The sequence below is a fragment of the Thermobia domestica genome, chromosome 17 (genome assembly GCF_964235325.1).
Source record: "Thermobia domestica chromosome 17, izTheDome1.hap1.1, whole genome shotgun sequence".
Classification (NCBI taxonomy): Eukaryota; Metazoa; Arthropoda; class Insecta; order Zygentoma; family Lepismatidae; genus Thermobia; species Thermobia domestica.
The window spans coordinates 171958969-171979566 of record NC_137470.1 but is presented as its reverse complement, the minus strand read 5'-3'; the positions used below and the strand labels follow the sequence as shown (position 1 = coordinate 171979566).

At 36.0% G+C, this 20598-nt stretch overlaps 1 protein-coding gene across 1 annotated transcript in view; it reads left to right on the top strand.

The window, feature by feature from the left end:
- LOC145673813 (pyrimidodiazepine synthase-like) overlaps window positions 1-20598 on the top strand; it is a 128508-nt gene that overhangs the window by 16869 nt on the left and 91041 nt on the right. The window contains exons 2-3 of the mRNA XM_081743579.1: window positions 180-291; window positions 10529-10748. Coding sequence (XP_081599705.1) covers window positions 218-291; window positions 10529-10748 — 294 coding nt within the window. The 5' untranslated portion in view covers window positions 180-217. The remainder of the gene's footprint in view (window positions 1-179; window positions 292-10528; window positions 10749-20598) is intronic.

Sequence of the window (20598 nt, the reverse complement as noted above, 5' to 3'; positions counted from 1 at the left end):
ACCACAGGTATATTTTTAACTGTGAATATATAAGTAAAGAAGGTGTTAATTTGGAAATGTTCTCCTGTAGTTCGAAATTACTGGTACTGATTATTTCCGTTATTAAACACTTGGATATACTATTTTACATATTTGTGCTGTTCCTGTCTGGTGCTTTATGTTCTGATTTATTTTTTCAGGATCTCCATGTCCGCCTCTTCAAAAGGACAAATTACGAATGTACAGCATGAGATTTTGCCCTTACGCCCAATGTGTTCATCTAATATTAGACGCCAAAAAAAAAAAAATACCGTAAGTATTTATTGAAACTTTGGCTCTATATAGTGTGCCTCAAAATATAATGTGCATCTAAACTGACTTCTAAGTTTTTTTTCTTTGGGTCGAATGTATATTATGGTTTATATTTAATTTTATGGATTCATGTGTACTGCATATTTTATTGATTGATTTTACGTTATCCTTTATCAGCAGAGAGACTATGTAGGTACGTGCACTAATCACTAGACAAAGGATGAGGGCTTGCATATTTCGTGAATTCGGAATATAAAGTTTCTAATATATATAAAATAACCTTAAATTAAAAAAAAAAACTCGGGAATGGGGTGAGGACACAGTTGCTCAGTGGTAGAATATTCACCTTGTGGTACGCTTGATCCCTGGTTCGATTCCAGACCATGACAATTAGTAGGGGGCAACATCGTGTCCGTTTGATTTTCTCAGAGTTCTCCCGTTCCTTCCACATTTCCGTTCCACCAACTCTTCCATAATAATTCAGCTTAATTAATCTTCCATCTCATTTAGCGTAGAGAAATATTTTCAACGAACTAAAAAAGTTCGTTACTGAAGTCTCTATGTCTGTGTGTCTGTAATTTGCGCTCTTTTCTATTTTGAACCCTGCATTCGATGGAGCATCAAAAACTATCTGAGAAAGGGATTAAATTTTTCGCGTCACTCTTACCGTTCCCGAGATATTGACCAAAAAATGGCCGATTTCCGGAGATTTAAAAATCCATATCTCTGGAACCATAAGTGATAGAGAGATGATGTTGGTGTTCATCAATACCTAGGAGGATGGTTAACATTTTGGTACCAAATAGTAACCGGTGGCCACTGAACAGCTGGCTACTGGCAAACTGGCCACCTTTCCCCAGATATTGGCCAAAAAAGTTATAATTTCAGGAGATTTAAGGAGCCATACCTCGGGAACCATAAGTCGTAGAGAGAGATTATTTTGCGAATTTTGCGAGAAAGAGAAGGTGCGGTAAGAAAAATGCTTTTGAATGTATAACACAGTTATCCTTCCCGCTCCATCTCCTCATTATTTTTAAGTTCGATCTGACAATACTCTTGGAGCATTCTCAACTGGTTAAATATGTAGGTTAAATGAAGACGCAGAAACTCTTTATTAATACATATCAAATTGAATAGAACTAAAGAACTGAATACTACCTATAACAGCCGGTAGTGTGGAAAAACAAATTCAGATCCATTTTTTAGTAAGCTAATTTAAGTAAGAAATTCATTTTACATCATTTAGATTAATGAAAATTTAAATAATGAATAAATAAATTGTGAACATGATATAGAATTTTCAAGTTTGAAAATAAAAAAAGCATCCTGTCTACGGAAGACTTCGTATTCAAGGATATTCTTGTTTTATGTCTTTCAACATAGTAAAAAATACAGGTTACACTTACAATATACAAGAAACTGATCCTGGATTAATAATAGCCATTATCCTTATGCCAAAATTCTTTCTCGATGTGTGAAGATTCAAGATCAAGGCAAAACCTAGTGACCAAAGTGAGCCCAAAATAAGCCATCTTGTTTACAATGAAGCCAGTTCATATTTTCATCGGCTTTGGTTTTCGCCTGTATGATTTCTTAATTTAATACTTGTTTTCATACTTTCGCTTATGTTTGTTATCTTTTGTTTTAGCTTTCCAGAAAACGAACTTCGACTATTTGCTGTCTAGAGCGTACATAGGTTTTCTCTCAAATTTAGATCACAATATTGATCTACATACAGCGAAAACGATAAGAGAGCGAGAAGCATGGGCGCCCGCAGGGGAGGGCATTCCCCCCCTCTGAGTTTGATTTCCTGGCTTTACTGTTCTCTGGAGACCACGCATGTTCACCTAATACTCACCTGTGAGATTCCAAATACACTACTAACAGAGCTCAAATTAATATTATATAGACTAATACTATGTTTGCAGTAAAGCTTACAGGAATGGTTGGATTTTAGTTCCTTACAAGGCATCTACTAAATATAACCCTTTCAAATATGAGAGTACTGTGAATCATGATACAAACCTTCGCCCTCCCCTGAAAATTTTTCTGTGGGCGCCCATAGCGAGAAGTATTTATTTATTTATTTTGAATCGCTTTAGCGTTCTGATGTGTTTCGTAACTTTAAAATAGAGAGGTTGGTCTACTAATTTGAATAAATGATTGTAGGATATTGCCTATATTCAGATGTGAATTACCGTTATTCTTGAGTCGGAGAATTCTCAATAATATACGTAATTCATGAGAATAACTGAACAATTGAAATGGTTTCTAGTAACCTTGATAGAAAAACACGCTAATTTAGATGCATCTTAATTATTATTAATACAAGTTACATTGAATTGAAAAGGAAGTTACAAATTTAATAAAAATACAGGAATTATGAATTTAAAACAAATTAAGCCTGTTATGGAGGAAGACCTCCATGCACGGAACTTCTTGTATGTCGCTTCTTACCATAATTAAATGAAGGTTACTTACATTATAATTGGCTTGTACAAGCTGAGATCCATCCTGACAAGTATTCAAATCTAGTGGTCAACTAACTTAACTATCACGACGCTGTTGACAACTCTGCCCGTTCTGACCATTTCTGAATACATAGGACCCCGCACAATTCTTATGGGAATTGTATTTTGGTGAAATTGCTTGAAACAGTGATATATTGTAGATATTATGATTCTGAGAAAAAATCTCAATGGGCATAATCATCAATGACTAACCGTTTGGTCACAACGAGGCCAAAAACAACCGAAGATAACAAGATTCTGAATTATGATGAAAATCACTGAAACAGTGATATATTGTAGATCTTGTGATCCTTAGGAAATGTCTCAGTGGGCACAACCATCAATCAGTGACCGTTCGGCCACTACGAGGCCACTTTATATATATATATATATATATATATATATATATATATATATATATATATATAACAGCCGAAGATAACGATATTCTGGATTTAGGTGGAATTGCTTGAAACTGTGATATATATTGTAGATATTGTGATCCTGAGAAAAAGTCTCAATGGGCAGAACCACCAACCACTAACCGTTTGGCCACTACAGGACCACTTTTTTGAAAACAGTCAAATATTCTGGATTTCGGTGAAAATGAGTAAAAGTGTGATATGTCGTAGATGTTGAGATCCTGAGAAAAAGTATTGAGTTGTGGCTACCGAGCAACTGTAGGTCAGTTAGTAGACCATTTGTTTGCACTCAGGAGGTTTGGCCCAGGACAGTCATCCTGGCTGGAGTTTTCCGGAGTTTTTCTTTGTTACGGAAAGAAAATATCGGGGTGTTACCTATACTTGGCCGCTACTTTCCCTATCCCTTCTCCAGGTTGTGTAGTCGCTTAGGAAATTCATCCCTCTTACATGACGGGGTAGGTGAAAGTTGCAAATCTGTGTAAGAAAATGTAAATATCACTTGTTGTTAATATCAGAGCCACCCCGGCTCTCTACTATCTGTTGTGCAGTGACACTAAGTTGGCACTCTGAAGACAGGTGGGTTTAATCCCTGCAGCAAACGCTCTGACTGATTTTTTAAAAGTTCTTTTTCACAGACGAATGCCCTGATAAAACTTGAACTAATTGGACTAGTCATCAACCTCCCTATCTCGTACTCGGATCAGTGTAAGCCTAGGGTTATTGTACCCTCAATTTGACACGTGTAATCCATCACAGTCGCCAAAGCAGTCAAAAAATACCAAGGAAACGTCGGTGTAATAATCATACTTTCAATGAATAAAATTGCTTTTTAAGGAATGTGTTACTTTTGTCTTGTCTAAACAGTGAAGCTTACAAGAGCGTGATAAATTTTATTCTAAAGTTGGACGTAAATACATACACCACCAACTCAAAACCCAAGTTCAGATTGTAACGTAACACATGTTTGTGCTTTACAAATGTAAACGGTGTCATATATGTAACCATTTGCAATAAATGTAAAGTGGAACTACTTGAGAGGTTTCAGTTATTAGTTTAAAGTATTAATTTAACTTCAGTAGATATAGTGTAATAATTACTTGAAAAGAGCGCGGGAAATTTTACTCCCCTCAACCCCTTGATACTACGCATAGCAGATATGGACTTGTTAATTGTACGGTTAATGTAATATTAAAGATGTGATTTGATACATTTTTTATAGTTTGTTAAAAATATGTTATATCGTCCTAATGAACTTTGATTGTATGTAACTGTTTGAGTAGTCCTTTTTTGCCTTCGTCAGTAGCTGTGGGAAACTCACATCAACATTCTTTTTTTTCTGCACTTTTTAGAATTTCACTTTTTAGTTCTTTACTGTTTGTTGGTATAGTTCGTTAGAACACCTTTTTACATTTAATATTAGCCTGTACTTCAAAGTAAATTCGATGATTAAATATTATAATTATATACTAGCTGAACCTGCGCTCTGTACCCATCGCATCATTCAGTAAGAGCTTGAATTTCCTTGTCATTCCTCACGACATCTGTACATGTTTCTTTACAGATACAGGTGAAAGACGTATTAATAAAAATTGGCAAGGGGTACCATAAAGGGGAGATTTTTTTGATTATTTTTTTTCCATATCTCGCACCGTTTGCAAGATTTGAAGCTACTTCCGGTTGGAGTTTCTAATTCATGTACGATCACTGTGTTCTTTTTTCTTGCATGCAGTATGTAATAACCAAATACATTACATACACAACTAATTATAATGTCAATGATATATTGTGTTCATTGGCCAAAACACTCCAAACAATAAAGATTGATCTTAGATTGGAGAAATGGTTATCTTTGTTTTTCATTATCCATAAAAAAAAAAAAAGCTTGATAGATATATACGACTATGTGGTGTTGAAATGTATAACTCGAAGGATATGATGATATACTTTTTTAAAATTTCAGCACTTCCAGTGTACCCCTAAAAACTGTAATAAAGAAATATATATTTTTTTAAATATTCAGTTAGAACTGGACAATCTGCAAAAAAATTGTAATTGACCAGTGAAAACGGCACGTTTCTAGCACTTGTGGTTTTCGAGATCTCATTGTCGAAAGGATTGGAGACAAACATATAAACTTTCCTTTGGAGACAAACATATAAACCTATGTTGAATATATAGATAACAGTGCTAGTCTCCAGACCACCTCATTTCCTTGACCTACAACCTCACATATCAGATTTCAGCCTTTGCTTCATAACACTTTGTTCACTCACATTTTATTTTTACAGCAGTCTTTATCATCCATAAAATTTCAGCTTATTGTATGATGTTGACGTGGGTTCTGATTTTGTGAGCTTTTGCTTAAAACTCCCATTTTTCTCTAGGATCAATGGTAAGGAACGTACAGATTCCTTATTAATTACCTTAGAACTTTAACTAATATCGTTTCTACTTTTTGTTCAAACACTTTTTCACTCTTTCTCTACGGTCAGTAGTTATGAACGTTATGTACTTTTAGATTTGACAAGATCTCAATTTTAAAAGATGATGGGGTATCGAAAAAAAAATATCGAAACAGAATTGTAGAGTTACTTACGAGGATTAAGAAGCATTTTTTATTTTTCTTTTGAGGCATTAGGATTAAGGATAAAAATACATAACGTCTAATTTTAAAAGCTCATGGAACCCCCTGAAAACAGGAGACGATTTTCTTGTTTGTCAATTTCAAAAATCTACGAGCGTGCCAAATTTTAAGTTTCTATTCCAACTGGAACTATTTTTTTTTTTAATTTAAAAATCTCATTTGATTCACAAGGGCATTTTTTTCTTCTCTCCTTTGAGACCCCTACAAACCAAAAATATTCACTTTTGGCAATTTTCCTGTGGGCAATTTCTGGGAGGTTACAACTTGCCTAATATTTGGATAACGTGGGGAAAGATTTTTCCGTTTCTCATAAAACCCCACTTAACGTGGAAATTTTTATTTCTTGCGACTTGCTTAGATAACGCTATCAAAAATTACAACCATACAGAATTTTTAAGTTTTTATTCCAATTTCCTAAAACATGAGATTTAATGCAAATAAATAAATTAGTAGAGTATGCATTAATTCTAAATTTGGAGCGAAGCGATTGACCTTTATTGGCTATTCATAGAATTTGTAGTGCATCAGGACTTTGAAAAATGGTTCGCAGAACAAAACGAGAATGGCTTCGCCCTAATTCTAATGCTGAAAGTTATACTTTCAATTGTTTACAACGAGAATTCGCGTGCCAAATGGTTTTCCAATGTTAAATCTGTGGGCATCTCGCTTTTCGGTGATTATTTCTTTAATGGTATGTCCGATCGGAACATGCCACCTCCTTACAACACTCAGCGCGCGCTCTCGAATCGTCATGTCAAATTTGGTGAAGAACGTTCAGGATTTCGGAGGAGTATCCGAACAGACGAAGGCGTAAATCGAGTAAAGAGGAGTTTCATTCCAATGAAAAACAAAAATAAATAAAAAACGCCAATTTAAATAATATGGGTACTTTTTATTCTTCCCTTTTTACCTCCTAAAAATGTAAAAAAATATACTTTTAACAATTTTATTGTTGGCAAGCTATAAGCATGCCAAACTTTAGCTTTCCACGTCAACTCGAAGTACCGTGATCTTATGTCATTGAGTTCATGTAATTGTATATATTACAGATGCAATATTAATGAAGTAATAACATTTAAACAGATTTGAAGAAATTAATAAGATCAAATATAAACTAATTATTTGCTGAGCAAAACTATATATTTTCAATAAAATTCAATACGTGTTACAGTTTCGCCAACTAACTCTTTGGCTTCATCAGACACTATGTGATACAGGATAACTGTACAATCGTATACAACAGCTAAGATATCTTTCTTCTGATTGGCTACTGGCAGCAGCAAATCCCTTTCAATTATACTTATTTGAAAATTTCTATATAGATGCATTCTATTGTTGCTAATTACACAAAATAACGATCTTAACTAATTTAAACTAACAATTAATTAACTTAGTAATTACACACACACACACACACACATATATATATAAAATTAAAAAATAGACATTAAACACTATTACACCTAAATATGCACACACATACACATATATAACATGTACAACAATCAATATATATATTCACATTTTATACTTTAAGCTTTTGTGACAATTTATTCCACTGTTGGGCTATGTTAAGTCCTGAGTTCCAGTTCATTACTTTATTACCCTTCATTTCAATACATCATGCCTCCTTCCCTTTGCTGACAATGCTTCTATCTTCATAGCCTAGAATTTTCACTTCTTTCCAATTTACTGCATGTCCCGTGCCCCTTATGTGTTTGTAGACCGCATTTTTGTTCCTCTCTAACCTAACATCATCTTTATGTTGTTTTATACGTTCTCTAAGTTTCTTTCCAGTTTCTCCAATATAACACGTATCACACTCGCTGCACTGAATTTTGTATATCTCTCCTTTTTTTCTTCATCAATGTCCCTTGCTCTTCTTTTCTCTTCTTCCTTCTTTTCTCCCTTATTACTTCCAGTAGTCTCTTGCTTCCTTTTCTGTATGTTGATATCAGTGTCGTCTCCTGACGTGGATGTTAGGGCGTTGGCAAGAAAGGAAAAATATGTTAACCCTCCCAACCATACGCGAAATTAGAGGGGAAACCCCACTCCCCAGAAGCAAAGATGGGCTCATCCACATTTTTTTTACTGCTGAAAATGATGTGATGAATTTACCTCAATTTACGCATAACTATTTTAGTAGCATTTGCATTCGACATACGAGTATTTAATAGTGACTATACTTTGTCGACCCATCGGTTTCTTGAATATAGTATGTGCCTGGAAGTTCTCGCAATTTTCGAAAGTAAGGAACCATGACCGTCTCTCCATAATACGCCAACCTATAAATAGCAATTTTCTTCTAACAATTTAGTCTGCAAATTATAAAGATGAATCAAGGAGGATGTTATTATGTAAGGAATAATTTAATTATAATCATTATATAAGTAAATTTTGATGTTTTTATTTCAATTCCAAGTACCTAAAACATGAGATTGTAAGTCCAAAAGGGCTCACATATATAACATGGGGAATTTCTTCATTGTTCCTTTAGACCCCTAAAAATTAAAAATGTTCACTTTTGGCAATTTTCCTGTGTGTTAGTCCCGGAAACCTATACTCATGCCGAATTTCAACTTTCCACGTCAACCGGAAGTACCCCTTTAATTTATGCCAGTTCATGTAGAGTTATATATAGTTAGGATAGTCCATAACCTCAAAATATGAAACTTAATTTTTACTTACAATTAGTACTTGAATTCCAGCTCGGGTCGTCTTTCTTTGCTTAGAAACCTCTGGGTTACTGTTTTAGAAACAGTAATAGAGTGCCCGAAAACGTAAGTCTTGAGGATGACCCACTAACGACAAAGTTAATTAAAATCAGGGAAAGAGAAATGGACAACCGTTTTGTAGCTTAACGTCCAGATTTTTGTTTAATGTATACAACTGATCCTGCGAACGCAACTTTATTGGATCGAAAAAAATATAATTATATTTCTTTTCCCCGTATTCCTTACATGTATTTTAGCAAGAAGTCAATTGCACCCTTAACTTATGAATTGAACGATATGTTTAACAATAAAAAAAGTGCGTAGATCATACACCCCCCCCCCCAAAAAAAAAAGTCCGTATTGCTATCTTTGCATCCACTGATAAATCTACAGACTTAGCAACGCTTGAGACAAGCAGAAAACTCAATACGTTGGTTTCCTAACCAACGCCTTGGATCACAGAAGCACGAGGTGGGAAATACGAAGCGCATGCGCAGAATGAGTCTTCTAAAGCAGTGAAAATTCAGCCAAAGCGCTGCCAACGACTTACTCGCAGAGGTGCCTCCTCATATCATGACGGGGATCGCACATCACTTCTCGATTCTTCTGCATTTCAACAGTTGATTCTTCCTCGTTAAAAATAAAAAATAAAAAAAAATCACTAGTTCTGACGATCCGTTTAATTAAATTAAAATACTCTTTTCTTCATTTTTCGTTGGGCGTTAACACACGACTTTCACAACCAGAGAAGACTCTTCTGGTTGATATGTCTCCCACCTTCTTCAACATTCTTTTAATAATTTCTGTTTCTTCGCCCAAACTTTCCATCTTAGCTGTTGTATACGATTGTACAGTTATCTTGTATCACATAATGTCTGATGTTGGCGAAATGTAACACGTGTTGAATTTTAATGAAAATATATAGTTTTGCTCAGCAAATAATTAGTTTATATTTAATTATAACAAAGCAAAACTTCTACTTATGGATAATAAAATCAATCTTAAATTTCTTATTTATTTTAAAAAATCAGAAAAAAGTAATTCCACATATAGAGTAATGAAGAAAGGGAAAAAAAAAACAATGTTCAATCAGGAATTCAATATCATTCAACGAAACTTGAAAACCGGAAAATATGTAAGATGTGACCAACTCCGAAGTAGCCAGAAAGAGTGAAAGTATAATGAATACACTGCTAGTGTATTGAAACGGTTACGTGCTTGTGTTTTTATATATTTTTCACATAGCCTTGCTTAGTATCTTGTTGTGTTTAGTTTGAAAACTTAGTGTGTACTAGGAAGTATCTTATATTTAAGTAATCTTAAAGATACACTTGAAATATTTTTCTGATCTACTAGCAGCGTTCACCCCGCTTCGCTGCGGTCACCCCGGAACGCAATAAACTTTGTTACTTAGATAATTTTTACTTTTTCGCTTTCAAGTGATATGATAAAAACCATAGAAGATTGCAGTAAATCTTAACATTATATCGCCTGTCATTTATGTTAACTCGCCCCGCTTCGCTGCGGTCATCCCGGTGCTGGCATATTGTAAAAGTGTCTGTAAAAATAAGCAAATCAATTAAAAAATTTTAAACAGAAGATTCAAGCTATTTTCCGCTGTATATCGCCTGTCATTTATGTTAACCCGCCGAGTGACACGGTCATGCGGGTTGCATATAAATACGTTTATTTTTACCTATGATGAACTAATAACAAAGGATTTGTACGTTATGGACACTTGAATGGTCAATTATCTCAAGACACTGGTAATTAAAAATTAAAGTGATATGATAAAAAACATCTAGGGTCCAAATCCTAATAACCCCCCAAAAATGAAAGAAATTGGTTCAGCCGTATTAGCGTGATGAGCGGACAAAGGATTTTGTACGTTCTCTTTTATATATATAGATAACGGAACTAATTCGGTACATATTTTATCTTTTTTAGGTACGATGTTGTGAACGTGAATCTCACAGAGAAGCCAGACTGGTTGTTTGAGATGAACCCATTGGGTAAAGTTCCGGCGTTGGTGGTCGATGGTAATGTTATCTATGAGAGCCTAATCATTTCCGATTTTCTAGAAGAAAAATATCCTCAGCGACCTCTATATCCAAAGGACCCATTGAAAAAGGCAAAGGATAAAATTTTAATTGAGCACTTCAATAAGGTATTACGATTTTTTAATTAAATGTATATTTCCGCTAGTTAGGATGGGTAAGAAGTCGCTCCATATGCAAAGTAACAGTGAACATTTCCTTACTATCCGAAGGTAAAAGCCGTATGTGCCGAAAGTTGGTTTTGATAAGATAATGTTTCCGTTTAGCTAAAAGCCATAAGCTTAACCTTAGAAATCACAAGTTATTTTAGATTACAAGTCATCCCAAGGGGGCTCCTCGAACCTAGTCAGTATTTTATATATACATATAATTAAAAAGAAAGGAGTTATTTTAAATTTTGTTAGCCCATATGCTTGAATGTACTCTCGTACATAAAACACGGAAGCCCTTATTTCATTTTCTGTACAGAAAACTGCAATATTCTTTGTTGATGTCGAACTGACGAGAAAGTCTATAAAAATAAAAATATCTGCCACCAACACTAAAAAACCGTTGCCAAGTTGAGGAGTATGGTCACATACATACTTTACATATTTACATAGATACATACATATGAAAAATCCATGGAGGTAGTTTCTTCTTGGATGTTTCATTAGATACAGTTTTCCTAAAACGCGTATTATAATTTTGTACATACTTCACAGATAAATGTTTCTATAATAATGACAACTTAATATTGTTGAATTTAAGATGTGAGAGCGAGAAAGTTTAATGCGGTAGACCGTACCTTTTATTAATTAATTAATTTATTTATTTATTTATTTATTTATTTATTTACTTGTTTGTTTATTTCGGACGATTTCCTATAAACGATTCAGGCGAATTTGGTAATATACATATGATTTCACTAATAATTCTATAATATTGCATAAATTACTTCTTACATAAATCTACCCAAGGGGTAATTTACTCTTGGGGTGAAATTATTTTCAGAACACTTTCTTAGAAACGACTCAGGCTAATTTGGTCATATTTCATAAATGAATATTCCTATAACATTGCATAAGTTACTTCCATGAGAATACCGGTATCCACAAGGGGTAATTTACTGTTGTGGTGAGATTTCTTCGGACGAAATTTCCCGAAAACATCATTTTTTTTTCTTAACTTCACAAGAAAATATTTCCTTCCAATATTTTAAAGTATTGGAGCGAGAAAATTTAATTGGATGGCCTGTACCTTTTATTCGGTATGTAGGGGCTATGAAACGTATAAACCTGTTGACATTTTGAATTCGATTTTTTCACGATTATCATAAATTCTTCCCTCCTCTCGTCGCTCGAAAGTAAAAGATAAAGAACATCAAGGTAATGAATTGAAGAGCCCTCTGCAATAACAAGGTGAGTGGAGTTACCTCGATTCCTGGTAAAACAGAAAAACGAGGAGGTTACTTTCCTTTTCCGTTGCTTCTAGTGCATTTTCGAAGCGTCAGTTGTGGGAAAAATAGTATTCATCGGTATTGAGTCGCCGTTTTCCGATGCAGAAAACAGAAGGCGCCACTGTCTGTGGCTAGTGAAGCAAGCACTGGTAGATACGAGAAGGCGACGCAACGTGTGTATGTATCTTTGTTAGCAAGAGTCGATTTAAATGAAAACACTGGTACGGATACATACTTGATTTTTTTTTTCGAAATTGACAGAATCAAAGCAGTTGAAGAAGAACGACAGAAGCAAAAGGGACGAAAGGAAAAGGAGAATCGTGAACTCTGGCAATAAAAGGCTGCAAGATGTTAATGTTGAAATGAAAACAGTGCTGTCAAAAATTCGGATTTTGAATAATTCGAATTCCGGCTAGCCGGATTCGGATTTAAATCCGAATGTTTTTTTTAATTATTTATTTATTTACTAGTAATTGGGCAAAAGGGAGAGGGTGAAAATTTCCCTAAAGAATGTAAAAAAGCCCCCACATGGAATATATCTGCTTCGGAAACGTATAGTGGTGTAGGGGAAAAAGTCTATTCGGTGTAGGCACCACCATGAACATCCTTCTGCCCTACTTCAAGAAACTAGTCAAAACGGGAATCAAGGACTCAAAGAAGGATGTGGAAGCTCGTGTTGTCCATCCCGTGCAATGCACAACTGTAGTCGCCGCAAACTCTCTGACTGCACACGGAGGAGAATGTCTCCTGAAATTTGGTCACAGGTTTGTTGAATGCGTTCCTCCAGGTGTCTCAAATCACAGATTGTCTCAGCATACACTATCTGCTTAAGATGTCCCCATAGATAAAAATCAAGGGGCGTTAAGTCAGGGGATCTTGGTGGCCACTCAACGGGACCACGGCGACCAATCCACTTCACTGGCAGTTGTTAATCCAATCATTCACGGACACCAAGTCCATAGTGTGGAGGGGCTCCATCGTGCTGAAAATAAGATGGGAAAATGCCGTCAGCGTTCAGTGTGGCAGGGAACACAAGGTCCTGCAGCAGCATCAGATACTGTGGTGCAGTTAAGGTGTTGTAAATGAAAAATGGCCCAATGGTGTGGGTGTCCCATATGTCACACCACACCATCACCTTCGCTGGACTATGTTCTCGACTCGGGTAACCCAGTTCGGATTTGCGTCACACCAGTATCGGCAATTATGTCAATTAACCTTCCCGTTCAAAGTGAATTACGCCTCGTCGCTGAACAGTATGCCCTTGGCAAACGCGGGATCTAGTTCGTGTTGTTCAGTAGCCCACATGCAGAACGCCAACCGGCGATCAGGGTCATCCTCGTTCAGTTTATGTTGCATGTGCAGCTTGTAAGGATGCCACTGATTGGCGTGCAATATCCGGACAACGGAGGATTGGCTTATTGCACATGCTAGGGACACACGACGAGTACTTCGTTTAGGACTTTTCACAAACAACGCAACAACCGCCGTTGCAGTTTCATCATTGGTGACAGTGTTTGGTCGCCCATTACGTGCCACTCTTGAACAGAGCCCGTCTCCCGGAATTTGGTGATCACGTGAGCCACCGTGCTGTGCGATACCGGTTCTCTGTCTGGGTGCCGTCTGTTGTAGTCAGCTGCTATTGTTCGGTAGCTGCGTTCCCCTGTTATAAGGATGATTTTGATCTTCTGTTCACGTGCCAGACCCATTTTAGATCACCTGGAACAAACAGAGAACTGGGTCAGTATCAAGGTAATTTCCCACCTTTGAACATTAATAACTTCTAAACTGTACAAGATAGAAAAAACAAATTACACCACTAAATTCTTGAGCTCAAGCTAGTGTTATTTGATGTGTCATACACCGCCTTCCCATTTAAAAAAAAAATTGACTTGAATCCAAAGTGGCGAATTTTAAGATGGCGGCCATGAATGATATATACTCCAAAAGTTGTGGCCTCTCATCAAACCTCTGTTCCCATCATCACTTTTTACTTTTCCCGTCGATTTTCACACTTATGCAGGTGTCCAAGGACTTTTGACTCACCCTGTATATTAACATTGTTACGCAAGTCGTTGTGTGTTCCCACTCTCCTTTTTCTTTCCATAACTATTAACGATATGCCATAATAAGGTACATGGTCACTTTCCACCTGTGTTATGTATTATTCCGCAATTTTGGTATTCGCTATTTTATGCTCCAAAGCACAGACCACTTGCTACACCACTTTTTTCCATAGGCATATACACACAGATTTACTACTATTAATTACTACGTTGCACGTTAAGTATAAAAGCTGTGTAACTCAAAACCTCCATTTTTTCACTTACATTGTTATTGCAGAGGGAACTTCAATTCTGTACTTCAGTTAGGTCTATTTCAACTTTTTCTGGAGGCATTTCCTAACATTACTCATTATAATCAATAAATATGCAATTTTTATTTCTTTGTTCTACAGTGACCTCACAAAATAGCCTCACCTTGTAATTGCTAGATACCTGTTTAAAGAACACGATAGATTATTAATATATGACTAGCTGAACCTGCGCTCTCTACACAGCCCATGATTCACATATGAGGATGAATTTCCTTGTTATTCCTCACAACATCTATATATATGTCCCTTTACAAGTGAAAGACGTCTTGATAAAAATCGGCAAGGAGTACCATAAATGAGAGATTATTTTCGATTATTTTTTTCAATATCTCGCACAGTTTGGAAGATTTGAGCCTACTTCCGGTTGAAGTTCCTAATTCATGTATGATCAGTGTTTTCTTTCTTTTTGTATGCAGTATGTAATAAGCAAATACATTACATACACAATGAAATATAATGTCAGTGATATATGGTGTTCATTGGGCAAAACACTCCAAACAATAAAGATTCATCTTAGGCTGGAGAAATGGTCATCCTTCGTTTTTTGTTACCATTTGGCCATGAAGCAAACGCCTGAGAGATATACAACACCTGTATACAACTACAGTTATGTTGGGATGGAGAAATTGTTATCCTTCCTTTTTCACTATTATTTGGCCATGGAACAAAATCCTGAGACACATACAACCCCAATATACAACATTGTGGTGTTGGAATATAACGCATAGGATATGATGCTTTAGTTTTTTTTTTTTTTTTAATTTCAACGCTTTTAGTGTACCCTTAAAATGTAATAAATAAATAATGGCCATGCTTTTTTAAAAAAATATTCAATTAGAACTGGACAATCTACGCAAAATTTCTAATCGATAAGTGAAAACGTCATCTTTCTAGAGCCTGTAGTTTCCGAGATCTCATTGTCGAAAGGATTGACCACAAACATATAAACATAGTTTAAAAGAACTCGGAAGATGGAAGCACAATTCACATGCATTGGTTTTAGAGAAGGCTTATTAAAATACAAAGGGTTTGAACAATAATTTTATATCATAAACTTTATGAAAGAGAGATAGTTAACTAATTTAGACTATTTAAAGTACAAATACTCAAAATGTTCGTATCTGTTAAACGTGAAATCATACATAACCGTAAATGAAAGATTTGATAGCCAAAGTTATAGGTTGGAGCTCAGGCGCTTTTAATTGCTATTGTAGCATTTTAATAGATAGATTCTAAAAGTTACAAGAGTGTGTTCGTGTCACATTATTTTTCATTTTTACCCTAAGAGTGTTAAACACGAGTGTCCTCTAAATAAATCTTATCTACCCCACTTGGGGAGGAGGGTAGAAGATTCAAATGACACCAATAGATATGTACAATCACTTACCTCTGTTTCTTTTGTGGCTCCATCTCTGGATCACCCTCGGCCTCAATAATCTCTTCCAGTGACTGCTGTCTTGATGTTTCCTGTATAACACCAACGTGTCGTGATCTTAAATGGTACCACAAGCCAGTCGTTGAATTTCGATTGTGGATAATACATCGACAGTAATTGCATTTTGAAGAAACACCACCCTTTTCACGAGTGAAATGTCCCCATAGATTCGACTTTCCCATTGTAAATACTTCCCGAAATATCTCTTCTTGCAGTTCTCTTATATAATTCGAAACAAGCTCTGTGTTGGTAACTGATATAATGTACGTCGGTTGGGTATTCCTCATAACGAACTAATGCTTCTCCCACTAGGCCAATAAACACATCAGAAGTGTTGATATCGTAGGACACGTGTCCTTTCTCTAAACAACAATATTTTATTGTTAACAAAATATTCAGTCACAGCGAATACGAAACCACGTACCGTATCAACAAAGGCGAGTACGAGATAGCTAGCTAAAAGCAGTCTCAAATAGCTATTACGATTAGAACACGCCGCATCAGCGAAATAAGATACTATTCAATTTCAGTCAGGGAGTAAAGCTTATCTGTATGTAATGATGCGTTTCTTTTCTTTTGTTTATAACTTCAATCAAACCAGGCAGGGAAGGAAATGTTGCTCTTTCGCAACTTCAAATTTCTCTTCAGTTTCGTTTCGTCCCTTCGTGCTCCATCTCCAAACTTTGTCCTTCTGTTTCGATTTTTTTGTTTTTCGAAATTTCTTTCGTTTTCGTTTTTCGAAATTTTTTTCGTTTTTCGTTTTCCGAAAAATTTTTCGTTTTTCGTTTTCGAAAAAGCCATTTTTCGAAAAAGTATTTTTCGAAAAAATGTGGCCATCTCTAATTTAAATCGATTTTCTGAAGGTTGAAGGAAAAGGATTCGCTGAACAAAGTAACATTCCTCATTCACACCACAGATGCCTAAGGGCATTTAAAAACTTTAAAATTTAAATCAAATGTAGTGGTAGTTATTTGTGCACCCCCCTTCAAGAAATCCTGGATCCGGCATTGCTTGCATTTCCCTCCCACCAAAATCAGTAGGGGGGGGGACACCTTAATATGAAAATATATGTACAATGAAAATTTTCAGACAAACAATTTTAAATGCATGCCTGCTCAGAAAAAGTAGTTTAGTTGTAACAATATGAAGACCTTTATCCTCTAGCGTAGACTTGGAGTTATCCAAAAGAAAATGAAAGTTCATTTGCTCTCTTCATGTACAATGTTTGTCCGATGCCGATACGCCGTAATAAGCCGATACCAGACTCAGTATGGGCTTATTTATGACCAGTCGAAGAAGAGTCGATGAGGATGGTTGAGGCTGACAGTTTTCTTATTGACACATTTCTTTTTTCCTGCTTTTTCTGCAGTTGTTTCCTTGAGATGAACAAACAGTTGCAAAATTACAAATATAGTATAGAGTGCACGTTGGCTTAGTGGCAGAGCGCTCACATCCCGTGCGAGACATTGATATGAAGTTTTTCACATGTTTCGAATCGTGAAATATTGTAGAAAGCTATTATATATTTATTATAGGTATCAAATTTTGTTGTTGTTCGATGTTGCAGTTTAATTAAGATTTCTAGCTTCATTTTTACTTTAATTCTGCTTCCTTTCTACAGAGCTAATTAGAGTAATTTTCCGTTTTTATTGTTAGGATGTACTGTACATATTTATTATTAAGATATATGAATGCTGATTTTAATATTACACAGTGGAACAATACATAACAGAAACAGCCGTACCATAGCATAATGCTTTCCTTGTTCTGTACTGGAGCGTCTCTCCTCTCTCAAAACTTGTGCCAATAAGTAGCCCATTCACAACAGATTAATTAAAAATTATTACAGAGCGATTTATATATCAGTAATGTAGTGTGTTATTGGTTTGGATTGATTTGTATTTAGTGTCCCTTTCCAGCGCCCAGGCTGATTGGGACAGCGCCTAATGTTTAAAGTGGTTTCAGAACTACTACTCAATTTACATTCGAGATCTTTCAGTTTTACGTCTCACGATTATGCCGGCTATGCTAATGGAGACGGTGATGATGAGAAATGAATGAAATGGTGGACTGAAGAAAGTGGGAGGAAACGGGAGAACCCCGAGGAAACCCACGCACACGGTGTTTGTCCACCACAAAATTCACTTGGCGGGAGCTGGAATCGAACCCGGGACCCCAAGCACCAGAGGTGAACGCTCTACCACTGTGCCACCGCATCCCCTTAATTTACATTCGAGACACGAAGTGTGAGAAAAAAGTGAAATCAAAATAAAAGATGTGAGGTCAGAATGAATGTACTGCCTGTTTTGTGTACAAGTGATTCGTGAAACTATGGGTCCATGTCTTATATAACCTCGGTGCTGGAAAGGACGTAACTCCAACCAACCAACTAAAAGGGATTCGTGAGCACCTTTTATTCGTGTTATAAATCACTGGAAAGGAAATATTAGTTTGAGTTCGACGTCACTTTCTGGCACCAAGGCTATATGAAACGTGGACCTCAATTTTAAAACCATCGTAATATACAAATTTCATGTCTACAAAGAAATAAATACTTAACAAAGAAACGGGAATTTCATAAATAATAATGAAAACTATACTCTGACTCTACAGTTCGTGGAAATTTATGGCTGGCCAGGTGGAGCGCTTCAGCTTCGTAGGTTTAATGCTTGGTTAGCACATCGGTTCTCATGCGCCTTTACTTCTGACTTCAAGATCTCATTCCGCTATTATCGTGAATACAGTCTTCAATATGATATTAAGCACAACGGGACTATGAACCCACAGGAATCTAACCCTGGACCACACGCACCGAAGTGTATATTAAATGCAGTACATAAGTGTACCAATTTAGGTTAAATGAATAAATAACATTATTGAAGATTTCTACTACTACTACTACTACTACTACTACTACTACTAATACTACTACTACTACTACTACTACAACTATTACTACTACTACTACTACTACTAATAATAATAATAATAATAATAATAATAGTAATACATGAATATTTCAACTTTTGGGAGCCCCCACTTCATGTGTGAAGCACAGTGAGGAATCAGTGTGGATCACTGAACATCTTCCCCCCACCATTTTCAAACGATTTCGTACCTTGGTATGCCTGCTCCCTCTCGTATGGATCCATATACACATGTGATTGATTAATGACAGTAGAAAATTATTTTTACAGTAGTGGTTGATGCTATTTGTTAAATAATTATCTACCATTAATATAAATTGTAGAAAATATACAGGGTGTTTCAAAACAACACCGACAACGTTTGGGAGGTGATATCTGACACCAAGATAAGACAAAAAGTATAGACCAACCTGGGTGTACTAATGCTTCCTTTCGGAGTTATAGGCTGCCGAAAACATAAAAAAAAAGAACCTTAAAGGTCCATAGCTCCAAAACTACGGATCCTACCGTAGTCGCGTCAAGACTTCACTTAGGAACTAGTATGGGCAGTATCCAAATATACAGGTTTCAGAATCCTGTGGTACTTGTCCAAAAATTTTTAAAGAGGTAGTTGGTGAGTACTTCAAATTATATACCCGTAGCCAAACTCTCTTTATGAAAACTGTTTTGTGAGTGCCTTAGGATTCTGAAACATGTATTTTTGAATAGTGTACATATTAGTACCTAAGTGAAGTCTTGACCCAACTACGGTAGGCCCCATAGTTTTGGAGCTATGGACCTTTAAAGTTCATTTCTTCGTATTTTCAGCAGCCTGTAACTCCGACAGGAAGCATTTGTGCACCCAGGTTGGCCTATACTTTTTCTCATCTTGATGTCAGGAATCACATCCCAAACGTTGTCAGTATTTTTTGAAACACCCTGTATTTACTCTTTATTGTATCTTTTAGCGTTTATATATTTTTCAAAATTTTTGTGTAGGCAAGTGCCTATTCGGCCTACCCGCTAAAGCCGCCACTGTTAGGGTCTACTTAAGAGCAAATGGTTATTTTCTTCAGCATACTTTAGGAATGATTGAGTGAACCTACACAGTTGAGCATTGTAAATTTACTTAATAAGTGACTCATAGATGGCACCACAACCACACGTGACATAAATACAGTCATATGTAACTTGTGGTAGTTGCTTTGATTTTCTTGTAATTCGGATTTATACATAATTTATTTCGGATGTTCAGTTTAGAGAAAGCAGTTCTCCGCGGTTTAATTTTGTAAACATCTTTGCGTCATTCGTTAAATTATACCAAAATTCACAACCATGCTCTCTTATAAATACTATTCTCCTTGTAAACGGAATTATCCATTTTTCATTACTACTTAGTAGAAATTTATATTTGAAGGGGTACATATGGTGAAGTATACCAGTATTCCCAGTTAGCATTGGTCAAATTATGAAAACTCTAATAGGGGAACACACAAGTTATTATTATTATTATTATTTTTACTTGAACCAATGTAAGGACGCTTTCACAGTGTAGAATTAGCATATTTTCATAATGTGAAGCAGGAGCGGACACAGAATTTTTTGTTGGGAGATGTCCAATGCTACAAAGCACTACGTCTCTGTAACATTAAACCAGTGTTATTCTTGTGCCACGGTGGCTCAGTGGTAGAGCGTTCACCTCCAGTGCATAAGGTCCTTGGTTCGATCCAAGCTCGCGCCAAGTAAGCTTTGTGGTGGACAAACACCGTGTGCTTTTGTTTTCTCGGGGTTCTCCCTTTTCCTCCCA